At 39.8% G+C, this 14,964-nt stretch overlaps 1 protein-coding gene across 2 annotated transcripts; it reads right to left on the bottom strand.

Moving 5' to 3' along the window:
• Nucleotides 1-12,875: 12,875 nt before the first annotated feature.
• On the bottom strand, nucleotides 12,876-14,255 carry LOC132889123 (permeability factor 2-like). Of its 2 annotated transcripts, none has more exons than XM_060925317.1 (4): nucleotides 14,131-14,255; nucleotides 13,691-13,814; nucleotides 13,348-13,425; nucleotides 12,876-13,116 (listed from the first exon to the last, which is right to left on the bottom strand). In XM_060925317.1, exons 1-4 carry the CDS (start codon nucleotides 14,204-14,206, stop codon nucleotides 13,074-13,076), a joined length of 321 nt encoding a protein of 106 aa, XP_060781300.1. In that variant the 5' UTR covers nucleotides 14,207-14,255; the 3' UTR covers nucleotides 12,876-13,073. The 2 variants fall into 2 exon arrangements, with proteins under 2 accessions (XP_060781300.1, XP_060781309.1); XM_060925326.1 differs by having other exon boundaries at nucleotides 13,691-13,811.
• Nucleotides 14,256-14,964: the final 709 nt, after the last annotated feature.

The raw sequence follows: 14,964 nt of genomic DNA, 5'->3' as shown, positions 1-14,964 counted from the left end.
AACACAACTTCAAATAAATCAAGTGATTAAATAAGATTGGCCATTAGTTACTGCAAAACCATTTGATCACATATTCTATCCTATAATACAGTACTACTAATCCATCCTATATTAGGTAGCATGGTGATGTAGTGGTTAGCAATGTTGCAGTATAGCAATGAAGGTTCTGGGTTCGAACCCAGCAGCTGACGGGGGCCTTTCTGTGTGGAGTTTGCATGTTCTCCCTGTGTCTGCATGGTTTTTTTTTGTGTGCTCCAGTTTCCCCCACAGTCCAAAGACATGCACATTAGACTAATTGATGGCTCTAAATAGACTGAGTGTGAATGGTTGTTTGTCTCTATTGGCCCTTTTCCACTACCCTTTTTCAGCTCACTTCAGCCCGACACGGCTCGCATTTCGACTACCTCAGAGCAGCATGACTCAGCTCGCTTCAGCCTTACTCAGCACCCAAAACTCGCACGGTTTTGGAGTAGGGCTGAAGCGAGCCAAACCGAGCCGAGTGGGGCTAGGGGCGTGAGGAGACACTCCCCTGTGCACTGATTGGTGAGGAGGAGTGTCCTCACATGCCCACACACGCCCCGTGAGCACGCTGGGATCTGTAAACACCGTAAACCCGGAAGAAGAAGAATTACGAATTATGAGAATTATGAAGCCTTATGCGCCTCACCTCATCTATACGCTTTTGCCAGTATCTGTTGGCGTTGTCGGTGACAACAAGCCACAGCACCAAGACCAGCAACACTAACGACTCCATGTCCTCCATGTTTATTGTTTACTATCCGGGTCGTGAGACTACCGCTTAAAAGGTCACTGATGTCACTGTTTGCGCCGCCTAACGACATCACGTGACGTCCACCCACTTTCGCTAACTCCACCCAATGTGTCCACCCACTTCCAGCCAGCACGGTTCAGCGCGGTTGTAGTCGAAATGCAACTCCAACAGCCCCACTCAGCACGGCACGGCTCAGCCCAACTCAGCCGCGTTGGTAGTGGAAAAGCGGCATATGTGTCAGACCTGTGATGATCTGGCGACTCATCCAGGGTATACCCTGCCTCTCACCCATAGTCAGCTGGGATAAGCTCTAGTTTGCCCCCGACCCTGTCCAGGATAAGTGGCTACAGATAATGGATGGATATTTGAAATGTTATGTTTGGGCCTTCTCTGAAGGACTAGAAGGCCCTGATGGTTCCCCTCTGTTTACAAGAGAAAAACATACCAACGGACATCGAAAAACTAGAAAAGACAATGTGTATGTATAATAATATTGGCTAGGTTTTTTTCATAGTATATCAGATATATTCCATTCAGCTAGCATGAAATTGAACTCGTCTTCGACTTGTTCAATATTATGCTAGCTAAATGGAATATATCTTATATACCACTCAAGCTAGCCAATATTATTTACTGTAAATATCCTATAATAAGAAGTATCATATTGGATATAATGCATGTTATCAGACATCCCTGATCTCTACAAAACTACAATACTATGGATTACTTTTTTAATTGTAAAATTTAATTTACAAACGTAAAATTTTAGCACAAAACAATGCAATGTTTAATTATATTTGAGGAAAGCCTCAGTGAAATGTTGTGAAATGACAAAAAAGAATTAGGTATGATTTAAAAAGTAAATTGAGTAAGTAAGTAACCATAAAGTACAGTAATTTTGCTTTCATTATCTACTTCTAAAAGGTGAAAGAAACCTTTAAAGAACCCATGAAAGGAGGTAGAGTGGTTAAATGGTGTAAGATGCTTGTGGGGTAGTACCATTAACCACATCTCCACAGTCTAGACTGTGTCCTGATGATAACTGGCAAGTCAAAAATAAGCATGAGTTATAACTAAGCTCTCCATTTAACAAAGTTTTGATTCATTATTTGGTCATCTGGGAATATTCCACTCTCACCTGGGAGTCTGAAGTTTTTTTTTTTTAGCTTATTCCAAGAAATTAAATCTACAGTATGATGCCCATGATAATCATCATTATGCTCACAACTGATCCTATCTGATGTGATGTTTCCTAAAACTGGAATCTAATCTTTATTGATACTACCTTGCTATGGTTTGTGACTTTTTTTTTTTAAATTCCACTCTCAGATACTGGCAAAAGGTATAAAAAGGTATGTAATTCCAAAACATACTGCTGTCTTTTGCCGATCAACAAACTAGATGAAACACCAGCTTCCCTTAATGTTATGGTAGTAGTATTCATATTAAACATGAGACTTTTATTGAGCTCAAGTGTAGATTTTGTCATTGAATCTGTTTGAAATATCACAGATATGTAAATATCTGTGGAATATAACTATAGTGGAAGTATTTTAGACAAAGAAGATATTTTATCAGAAGATTAAAATCTTCAGTATATAGACCAAGGCTGATTGACTCAAGAAAAAAAAAAAAAGTTTATAGCAATGCCAGTCTCACTGTGTGAACTCACCGTGTGGACACTGATGCTTGTATTAAGTAAAATGTCCAATAGACTAAGAGACTAATACACAGTAAGAGACCATACACATCTATTTGTGGGGAGAGAGAAGCCAATAACAATGAAGACAAATAATGGAGGATTTAATTTGACATTACTTCTGAATGAACTTCACACAGATGTTGATTGTGACCTGTTATATTACACACTGCTTTTAGTTGACCTCAATGCCAGTAAGTCACAAAGTTAGTGACTTACTGGCAGTGTGACATGCTTAAAATTTACACAAAACTCTGATATCCATTCCCAGTGCAGGTCTGAAGACTCAACAGCAGTAGTTTATCAGATTTCATCTGATCACTTCTTAAGGTGTGGGGCCTTTTCTGAATTTAACACTTGTGCCATTTAAACCAGAAGTCCCAGCATTTTTCTGTCTACCTAGAAGACCCACATAGGGGCCATTTGGCCCGACCGCTTTTCCCCAATACACTAATCACTCATTTTGTTATGGTAATGAGGCTGTTAGTGGCAGTTTGTGGGGTGAGGAGGTCACATTTCACACACTTCACACTTCAGTGGTGAAGTCATGTTGGCTACTTCTGTGTGAATGTGAGAATGAGGAATAAAAACACATTCTATTCTAAAATGTGAACATGTGAATGTCCCATGTGACCATAACGACTCATGTGACTGCAACCAGACAATTGTTTGATGGATAAATACCTCAGTGCACATGGACTATCGCTTCAGTTCCCTCAAGAATTTTGTGGTGAAAGAAGCTCCTCTCCAAGGAACGAAGATGCAGAGATTCAACATTCAACAGCTTCTGTGTGAATGTGAGAATGAGGAATAAAAACACATTCTATTCTAAAATGTGAACGTCCCATGTGACCATAACGACTCATGTGACTGCAACCAGACAATTGTTTGATGGATAAATACCTCAGTGCACATGGACTATCGCTTCAGTTCCCTCAAGAATTTTGTGGTGAAAGAAGCTCCTCTCCAAGGAACGAAGATGCAGAGATTCAACATTCAACAGGCATTGTAAGATTTCATTTCTAAGCTGTAAGGTAACTAACAGCCACATTTCCATAACAAAATGAATGTCTACAGGGAGGACTTGGGGCCAATTGGCCCTCTTGTGGGTTTTCTAGGTAAAAAGGCCAAATGGCCCCTGTCTGGGACTTCTAGTGTTAACATTGAGTGGCTTGAACAGAGCCCTGACCTCAACTCCACTGAACACCTTTGTGATACCTGGAATGCACACCAGGTCTTCTTGCATGACATCAGTCCATGACTTCAAAAAGTGAAGCCTGTTACACAAACAGCAGACAGTTTGATATTAATGGTCGTGGTTTTGAAACGGGATGTTCAACAAGCACATATGTCAAGTCAAGTCAAGTTTATTTCTATAGCGCTTTTAACAATAAACATTGTCGCAAAGCAGCTTTACAGAATTTGAACGACTTAAAACATGAGCTGATTTTGTCCCTAATCTATCCCCAATGAGCAAGCCTGTGGCGACGGTGGCAAGGAAAAACTCCCTCAGACGACATGAGGAAGAAACCTCGAGAGGAACCAGACTCAAAAGGGAACCCCATCCTCATTTGGGCAACAACAGACAGCATGACTATAACATTAACAGTTTTAACATGAAGACAGTTTCATTGATGTTATAAACTCTTCATTGATGGAAACTTGAGTGCAAAACTGTTCATGACAACTGCAGTCCTAAAGTTAGCAAGTCAACTGTAGTCCTCAACCATAAAAGCATTACTGTAAGAGTCCAGAGCGTCCTCCAGGTGTAATGCCACCCACATGGGTGTGTTAGTTATGTATCCACATACTTATGGCCAAATAGTATATTGAACATGGTGGCATTGTTAGACTTTTAAAGAATTATTATTAGTCCAGTGTAATCAGAGTTTGTGGGTGGCACGGTGGTGCAGTGGTTAGCATTGTTGCATCACAGCAAGAAGGTTCCAGGTTCAAATCTCATAGCTGATGAGGGCCTTTCTGTGGGGAGTTTGCATGCTCTCCCTGTGTCTGCACTCCATTTTCCCTCACCATCCAAAGACAAGTGGTTAGGTGAACTAGCTACTCTAAATTGCCCACAGTTGAGAAGAGAAAACCTTTGTAATAAGGCAATGGGGGAACCCTACTGTAATTCTTCCCAAGAAACTTTGATAGCTGGAGCTGTGAGAGCAGCCACGCCAAGCCACGTCACTGCAGTGAGGTGCCAAATAGATATCAGAATTTGACCTTTCTCTTCTGAGGAGATATTAATCTTGGCATAACTCACATTTTCAGTCAGATAAACAGTGGAGTCATTCATTAAGACTATTGCGTTTCAGAAGAAGAACTGAAAAGCAACAAGAACTTTTACAAGAAGTGATGTCAGCAGTTGTGTCATTGATACTGTGAACATTGGCATTTGACAGGTTCAGAGCTGTTAAAACCTGTGCCAAAAAGATTTCCTTAGAGCTTGTTCATGTCTGCTGAAGCAATGCCTGAGATATGTACAAGTAAGGCTCAGTGCCAAATCCCCCATATGACTGTGAAAGGTCTTGAATACAGACATTGAATACAGAAAATGTCATTGTTCAACTTAGACACATTTTAAAATATACTTCAAGGTTCTGGGTAGAACAGTAAAACAGGTTAAAACAGAGAGGTTAAAACAGTAAAACAAAGATTAACTGCCTTTTCAGAAAGGCAGTAAATCTGAAATATACAAGAATGTAGTTATTTTACCTTGATAAGTATCATTGATTTGTTAGAAATTGTTTTATGTGTGCTGTCATAAAGAATTTCTTTTCAACTTTTCACAGTTTATACAGTCTGAAAGTACTAGAACTGCAAGGCCAATTCTCTTGTTTTTGCTATACACTGACATTTGGGTTAAAGATCAAAAGATGAATATAAGATGGTCGATCAGAGTTTCAGCTCTTATTTCCATATAGTTACATCTAGATGTGTTAAACAACTTAGAACATGTACACAATTTCCATAAAGATAACGTTTGCTGATTGTAGTGTGGAAGAACTCAACTGTGCAGAGCCATGACCTCAACCCCAATGAGCACCTTTGGGATGAACTGGAATGACGATTGAGAGCCAGGCCTTCTTGTCCAACATCAGTGAATGAACACTGATGTAGGGTGACCAGACGTCCCCATTTTCTGGGGACAGTCCCTGTTTTTGGTGACCTGTTCCTGGCTAGAGCTGTCCCCAGAAATGTCCCTGTTTTTAACCATGATCAAAAGACTCAGAAAAAAAAAACAGAGCAAAAAAATCCTCAAACCAAAACATCTACCAAATGTCAGCAGACGCCTCGTGTATAGAAGCTTTGCACCATCACGTGACTCCATAGCAATGGTAAAGCCAGTATCTCACTGGGCTGCGACAGCCTGCGACTAGTTGGAGACACAACAATTGCGATAAAATATGCGAATTAGCGACAATTTTCACTTGGAATCACACTGAATTGATACTTACGACACATTTGCGTACGTTGCACGAGTGTTGCACGACTGTCACAAGAACTCCCGGCGAACTTTGGCCAAAAATTTGTCAGAAGTTCGTATACCTGTAGCACGAATGTCGTGCGACATTCGTGTGACATTCGAGCGACAATCACAAAACACAATTGCAATTTTTTAAAAATTTGCGAGTGTCGTGCGACAGTCGCATAACAGTCGTGCAACAGTTGCATAAATGTCGTGCAATAGTTGTGCGACAGCTATGCATGATGTTTGAAAAATTTGAACCATATAAATACGGAGCCCTCTCCAGTGCAACGATCAAATTTTCACCAGACATAACGATGGATCTCAGGGAAGAAGTGCAGACACTACTGCATGATGATCCAAATTTGGATGAGGACCAGGTTGACATGCTGAGGGCTGCAACATATCTTCTTATTGTTGCTGCGATCAAGAAAGCCAAAGCTAAAGCTAGGGATAGGAGGCTTAGAAAAGAAAGTAAAAGAAAAAGTGTCTGGGTGAGAGAATGGCTCTTGAAGATACAAAATTATGGCATGTATGAAAATCTCATAAAGCAACTCAGAGAGGGGGATGCCAAGTCCTTCAGAAACTTTATCAGAATGAATCCAGATATGTTCAACCAGATGGTTGAAGATCTGACTCATAGCCTTCAGAAAAAAATCAACAAACTGCAGGAAGCCACCGTCACCTGGACTGAAGCTGGCCATTACTTTTATTTTTACATGAATGCTGCCATGTTAAAGTTAAGATTTATTTTCCCGTAACGGAGACTTTGCGAACACACAACTGTTGACTTGGTGTCTTGACCCTGAAAACCACACAGAGTTAGCCTTCCTGATAATTTAACGTGCTAATTATTTTCTGTATACATCTTCTGAAGGCAGATACAGTAGTCACATGAAGCCTTGCTTTGCACAATGTGGGTCTGTCTTTTCCACTTTAACAATTAATTTGGGGGGAATTTTTCCACGGGAGAAGGAGGAACAACATGAGCTGGAACTGATAAGCGCTTGAGCTGAGCAAGAGATAGAGATCAGTTTTCTTAAATTAATAATATACATAACTGGAAACTGTAAAATTTGATTAAAAAAAATAAGTATCCTATATAGCATATGAATTAATAATTCTAATTATGATTTCCATTATGCCATTGGAATGTATTACATAAAATACACATATTAACAAAAATGAATTACAATTGTTAGATGTTTTATTTAGAATTTAATTACCTACACAATTATATACACATTCACCATTACTTCCAAAAGTATTGAAACAGCAAGGCCAATACTTTTGTTTTTGGTATACACTGAAGACATTTGGATTTGACTTGAGAAGGGTTCGTGATGGCTTTGCGACACCAGCGATGCATTTGCAGCTACTTTGAGAGAAATTTTTGAACATGTTCAAAATTTCAGCAATGAAGGAGCAACACTTTGCGACGAAATTGAGAAACCCACGAATGTTTCAAGACACTTTTGAAACTCTCTCACGAATGACGTTCGCAATTTGTTGCAAGCTGTCGCAGCCAAGTGAGATACTGGCTTAACTAGGGGCACCATCCCTGGTGCAAATCCTACACAGGATCCTGTAGGATCCTGTAAGATCCTGTAGGATCCTGTAGGATCTTATTTAGGAATGGGATCCTGAATAGGATCCTACATAGGAACAGGATCCTATTTAAGATCCTGAATAGGATCCTATGTAGAAATAGGATCCTGCACAGGATTACATTCCTATTTAAGATCCTAAGTAGAAATAGGATCCTATATAAGATCCTGTGCAGAATCCTAAATAGGATCCTAGAAGGAGCCAAAATCTTGGAAGTGATAGGATCTTGAACATGATCCTGTATAAGATCTTGAAAAAGTATCAGGATCCTGTAAAAGATCCTAAGTAGGATCCTGAATAAGATCCTAGCTCATATGCTTCAGGATCCTAAGTAGGATCTTGTAGGATCTTAAACAAGATTTTGAGTGGGATCCTGAATAAGATCCTAACTCAAATGCTTAGGATCCTGAGTATGATCTTGTAGGATCTTAAACAAGATCTTGAGTAGGATCCCGAATGAGATCCTAACTCGAATGCTTCAGGATCCTAAGTAGGATCTTGTAGGATCTTAAACAAGATCTTGAGTAGGATCTCGAATGAGATCCTAACTCGAATGCTTCAGGATCCTGAGTAGGATCTTGTAGGATCTTAAACAAGATCTTGAACAGGATCCTGAATAAGATCCTAACTCAATTGCAGCAGGATCCTGTGTAGGATCTTGTAGGATCTTAAACAAGATCTTGAACAGGATCCTAACTGGATACCAACAGGATCCTGTGTATGTTCTTGTAAGATCTTAACAAGATCCTAAGTAGGATCCTGAATAAGATCCTAACTGGATACCAACAGGATCCTGAGTAGGATCTTGTAGGATCTTAAACAAGACCTTGAACAGAATCCTAAATAAGATCCTAACTCAATTGCAGCAGGATCCTGTGTAGGATCTTGTAGGATCTTAAACAAGATCTTGAACAGGATCCTAACTGGATACCAATAGGATCCTGGGTATGTTCTTGTAGGATCTTAACAAGATCCTAAGTAGGATCCCGAATAAGATCCTAACTGGATACCAACAGGATCCTGAGTAGGTTCTTGCCGAACGAATTCCCAATACTCTGATTCAGCAAATTCAGGGTAGCATGGAAACAAGGCTTGCTAGCCCTAAATTCTTGAATAGATAGTGCATTTAAAGTTTTTTTGCAAGGTTTTTTTAAACTTAAATAAATATCCTTCTGTACAAGAGCAGAAGAGGACTCACACATACTATATGTGATTTAGGGTTTAAATATAGCTAAATATGATGACCTTTATTTCAACAAACCATAATAATGTGAATATGGAAGACAATTTTAACTATTCCATGATAATATTTCAGAGTTACAGTTTTCATTAGTTTGCTTGAATAAAGTTATAAAGAGCAGTGTTCCATATTTATTCAACTATGAAACCTAGTACAATCAACAGCATGTTTGGTTGAAAAATAACCTTCATAATAATGTGATTCATCTAAAAGCCCTGGTGCAAATCCTGGCCAGGATCCTACCAGGATCCTAGCAGGATCTTACCAGGATCCTAACCAGGATCTTGTACAGGATCTGAAATATAATCCTAAAGGATCTTGTCCAAGATCCTACAGGATCCTGTACAAGATCCTGTAGGATCTTGGACAAGATCCTTTAGGATTATATTTCAGATCCTGTACAAGATCCTGGTTAGGATCCTGGTAAGATCCTGCTAGGATCCTGGTAGGATCCTGGCCAGGATTTGCACCAGGGATGAGAGGGGACATGCTTGTAGTGCTTCATTCAGACAAGTTAGTTGTTATTGATCGGTATGGGAAGGATTTGCTGCATTTTTGGATGTACAAATCGTTTTGAATGAAACAAAGACATCAGATTTTTTAATTTACCAAAAGTAGTTCATCATTGGTGGCATGGTGGTGTAGTGGTTCGCACTGTCGCCTCACAGCAAGAAGGTCCTGGGTTTGAGCCCAGCGGCCAATGAGGGCCTTTCTGTGTGGATTCTGCATGTTCTCCCCGTGTCTGCGTGGATGTGTTCTAAATTGACCATAGGTGTGAGTGTGAATGGTTGTTTGTCTCTATGTGTCAGCCCTGTGATGACCTGGCGACTTGTCCAGGGTGTACCCCGCCTCTCGCCCATGGTCAGCTGGGATAGGATCCAGCTTGCCTTCAACCCTGTACAGGATAAGCAGCTACAGACAATGGATGGATGAATAGTTCATCATCGGGGGAAAAATAGAGGAGTTTCTAAATGTAGAAGGGGGGAAAATTTTGTGGGATTCGGTGTTGAACAGAGAGGTCAAATACCCTGTGGTATACTCACTTCATTTCCACAAAGGTAAGGATTTTTAAAAAATTATTTCACAACTGCAGCTCTTTCTTATCCAGTGAAGTGAACACAAACCTCAACACAGCCTCACCTTCACTGAGACAGGTGCATTTACATTCAGGGATCCTTTGGAAAGCATTCTGCGCGTGCTTGGGACCCAGTCATTAGTGGCATAGATGGTAATTAATTCTAAAGCATCTATTTCAGCTAGCCTACAATTTAAAGTCAATAAATCTAAACTATGTACCTATACCAGAGATTTTCAGATTGTCTTTAATTAATGTTAACCTAAAGCAGTGGCAGAAAAAAACAGCTTCTTACACACAATACATACACCTCGGGACTGTGCACCTTACACACAACACATACACCTCGGGACTGTGCACCTTACACACAATACATACACCTCAGGACTGTGCACCTTACACACAACACATACACCTCGGGACTGTGCACCTTACACACAGCACATACACCTCAGGACTGTGCACCTTACACACAATACATACACCTCAGGACTGTGCACCTTACACACAATACATACACCTTGGGACTGTGCACCTTACACACAATACATACACCTCAGGACTGTGCACCTTACACACAATACATACACCTCAGGACTGTGCACCTTACACACAATACATACACCTCGGGACTGTGCACCTTACACACAATACATACACCTCGGGACTGTGCAGCTTACACACAATACATACATCACGAGACTGTGCACCTTACACACAACACATACACCTCAGGACTGTGCACCTTACACACAATACATACACCTCGGGACTGTGCACCTTACACACGATACATACACCTCGGGACTGTGCACCTTACACACAATACATACACCTCAGGACTGTGCACCTTACACACAATACATACACCTCGGGACTGTGCACCTTACACACAACACATACACCTCAGGACTGTGCACCTTACACACAATACATACACCTCACGACTGTGCACCTTACACACAACACATACACCTCAGGACTGTGCACCTTACACACAATACATACACCTCGGGACTGTGCACCTTACACACAATACACACACCTCAGGACTGTGCACCTTACACACAACACATACACCTCAGGACTGTGCACCTTACACACAATACATACACCTCGGGACTGTGCACCTTACACACAATACACACACCTCAGGACTGTGCACCTTACACACAACACATACACCTCGGGACTGTGCACCTTACACACAACACATACACCTCAGGACTGTGCACCTTACACACAACACATACACCTCAGGACTGTGCACCTTACACACAATACATACACCTCGGGACTGTGCACCTTACACACAATACACACACCTCAGGACTGTGCACCTTACACACAACACATACACCTCGGGACTGTGCACCTTACACACAACACATACACCTCAGGACTGTGCACCTTACACACAACACATACACCTCAGGACTGTGCACCTTACACACAACACATACACCTCGGGACTGTGCACCTTACACACAATACATACACCTCGGGACTGTGCACCTTACACACAATACATACACCTCAGGACTGTGCACCTTACACACAACACATACACCTCGGGACTGTGCACCTTACACACAATACATACACCTCGGGACTGTGCACCTTACACACAATACATACACCTCGGGACTGTGCACCTTACACACAATACATACACCTCGGGACTGTGCACCTTACACACAATACATACACCTCGGGACTGTGCACCTTACACACAACACATACACATCGGGACTGTGCACCTTACACACAATACATACACCTCAGGACTGTGCACCTTACACACAACACATACATCTCGGGACTGTGCACCTTACACACAACACATACACCTCGGGACTGTGCACCTTACACACAATACATACACCTCGGGACTGTACACCTTACACACAACACATACACCTCGGGACTGTGCACCTTACACACAACACATACACCTCAAGTCTGTGCACCTTACCTTACCTTGCAATACTTCATAATGTGTAATATTTTATCTTATGTGACTCTTTCGTGCAATAATTTATAATGTGACTGTCTCTGTGCAATACTTTATATGTGCAATACCTCACTCCATAATATGTAACACAACACATACACCTCAGACTGTGCATCTTACACCCCTTACACCCCCTTTTATTTTATTTATTTATTTTCTTTTTCTTTTCCCCCTTCCTCTCTCTCTCTTTCTCTTTCTCTCTCTCCACGCTGTTTGCACTGTTATTGGAGATGCTTTAATCTCATTGTACATGTGTATAGTGACAATAAAGGCATTCTATTCTATTATATTCTATTCTATTCTAGAATCAGCCTACAGTGCACTTGGTGAGGAAAATCCCACTTTTTATACAATGCATGATCAACATACATGAAAATCAGAAATGTTCCCCCTTTTTATTACAAAGATGTACCATTAGATGTTTTAATATTTTCACCAATGAACCCAAAATGTCCTCGGTTTTCTTCTCAGAAATCTGGTCACCTTAATGAACACACCAGTGCTCTTGTCGCTGACTGAATACAAATCACTACAGCCACACTCGAAAATCTAGTGGAAAGCCTTCCTAGAAGAGTAGTGGCCATTATAGCAGCATGGGGGGGATCAGCTCCATATTATTACTTTTAGTTTTGGAAAGGGATGTTCAGCAAACACATCTGGTTATGATGGTCAGGTGTACACATCCTTTTGGGCTTACAGTTTATACATTTTCTTGGTGTAAATTGATAGAGCCTAAGACAACTGGATTATCCAAGGGAGCAAAATGTGACAAAAAGTGTAGATTTAGGATTAAGATATATTTGTATACTCAAGTCATTAATTTGACATTGTGTGGGATTCAAAGATGTTCTTTCATTATTTATACTGGTGTATGTCCCAGTTATGTAGAGTGAATGAATGAATGAATGAATGAACCCTTTATTATCACTGTACCAGTGAAATTGGTACAGTGATAGAGCCATGACTATGAAGCTGTGAATAACACAGACAGTATAGAATTTTCAAAACACTTTATTAATAATAAGGTGAAATGTTCATAAATTGTTATAATTAAAGAAAAACAGACATTTGATGGTTTTATGACATGAAGACTTTGTACAAAACTACTTCATTAATTACTCATATGATGAGTGAAGCGATACTGAGATGATAAAATAATCTGACTTCATTAGCTCTCCCTTCTTTTCTTTTCCTTAAACCTTCAATGCAGTTTGATTCTGTTGTGCCAGGTTCCGTCTGCAGGGATGAACAGAAATATGTTAATGTTAGTTACTGTAATAACTGACAATTTAAAACAGTTTATTGCAAGCCACATTCTTGACAAGAGAACCAGACTGAATTCAGTTCTATCAGTCTTGATCAAATGCAATGTCGTTTGGTCTTAGCATTACTCATGAACACTAGTGAAACATTGACGTGCATAGGTGAGAGTAATAAGACAGGAAAACTTATACATGTGAAACTTACCTTTTGAGGGCGTTCTGAACCCACTTGGCTTTGGGGTTGAGGCAAATTTCAAATTCTTTCCGGAATTTCACTGTAGCACTGCAAGGAGAAGACATGTTGCTAATTTAAACATCTGTGAAAATGGTTGAGTCTAAGCCTAAATCAGATTGTCCTGTTACAACGATATGCAATTAATAAGCAAATAAGTTTGCGTAATAATGACTGGAAATTTGTGAGTTAAATTCTCAGGACAGTCAGAAAGCAACTATGCTGTTGCTTGGTATAAATGTGCTTATCAGCTAGGAATTAATGCTTTATATATGACCCAAAATAAATGAAAACTTTATTTTTCATTAATGCTTACATTATTTCTGTATTTTTACAGTGAGGACCAGGCTGAAGTATCTCCATCTTCACAATTCTATGATGAGGGATTTCCTTTGATACTGTTTCTGTACAGCGGCATCGGGGCTGTGACGGAAGTCCTGCTGTGTTAAAGAGGAAAAAAGATGCGATCAATGGAAAAGCACAAATTCTTTGTTAAACATGTGTATTGCCTTGTTTTATGAAATGGCTAAAATTCCTGGAGAAGAAATAAATGATATTGCACTCAGTGATAGCATGCAAGCAGACAGTGGTTAGTCCCTTCCTATACATAAATAAGTTATTACTTTAATGAATAATACTTAAAAGCATGATTAGATATATTCTTTCATTGGTATGGTTTTAAAAAAGTATATTCATATGCATACAGCCAAATCTATACAAAAAAAACCAAAACATTTTTTAACAAAATCTACAAACCTTCTGTCATTGACAAGAGAGCACAGGCTAAAAAAGTGATGGCTAGAGTTAAGGGGTTCATCATTTTAATATTCATTTAAATTAAAATAAAAATAAATAAATTCAGGAGACCACTCTTGTCAAGTGCATCTGCATTCGCAGCTGAGCTTATGGTCCTTTTAAAGCCCTGCCTGCCAGTGAAAGGGAAGGATTGCATAACACACATCCTCCTCCGCAGTTCCTAGGACATAATACAACTCTTCCATGGAAGTAATCTCTTACGCACGTCACAAATACAAAGTAAAAGGTAAAAGTGATTCAGCTGGTTTGGTTGCATTTAGGTTTATTGTGAAAAATTTACAAAGTTTAATTTGACCAGTAATTGGATATTAAAAGCCCATTGTTTTCTGGTCAAGAGTTACTGCATGAGTAGTTCATACACAAAACAGTTAACAAAATCAATGTTGAATAGGACTTTTAAATCTGGAGTGTTTTAATTTTTTAACACGAGTACCAAAGATGCATCAATGTCATTAATATGGCTCATCACATGATCAAATTAGACAGATTATGTTAAAAATAATTAAGTACATTGTTAAAAAAGAAAAAAAAAGCTGCACTGGTAAAGCTAGAAATAGCAAACCACCTCAGACACTACAGAAAACCAGACTAGAATAAACATGTTGTTATGGGTTGCTCTTTTGCTTACATGCTTTAATCTATGTGAGTCTGTCTGCTTGCAGTAAAAATGTAAAATTTATCCTCTCCGTTGAGAATGTATCATATTCTTCTTGTGATGCTATCATGATATCAATCTCAGGATTTCATTAACCAAACACATCATTGCACATCTGG

The sequence above is a fragment of the Neoarius graeffei genome, chromosome 1 (assembly GCF_027579695.1).
Source record: "Neoarius graeffei isolate fNeoGra1 chromosome 1, fNeoGra1.pri, whole genome shotgun sequence".
NCBI lineage: Eukaryota > Metazoa > Chordata > Actinopteri > Siluriformes > Ariidae > Neoarius > Neoarius graeffei.
Note: the sequence above shows the minus strand (reverse complement) of the source record. Positions and strands in the feature narration are given on the sequence as shown.

Bases quoted from the DNA above. Each gene is read 5' to 3' on its own strand.
- LOC132889123 (XM_060925317.1), bottom strand. From the start codon at position 14,206: ATGAATATTAAAATGATGAACCCCTTAACTCTAGCCATCACTTTTTTA. The intron at 13,426-13,690 runs GTAAGCATTAAT...TTCTCCTTGCAG, and splicing joins TGTAAAAATACAGAAATAAT to TGCTACAGTGAAATTCCGGA. The intron at 13,117-13,347 runs GTAAGTTTCACA...TCATCCCTGCAG, and splicing joins GTTCAGAACGCCCTCAAAAG to ACGGAACCTGGCACAACAGA.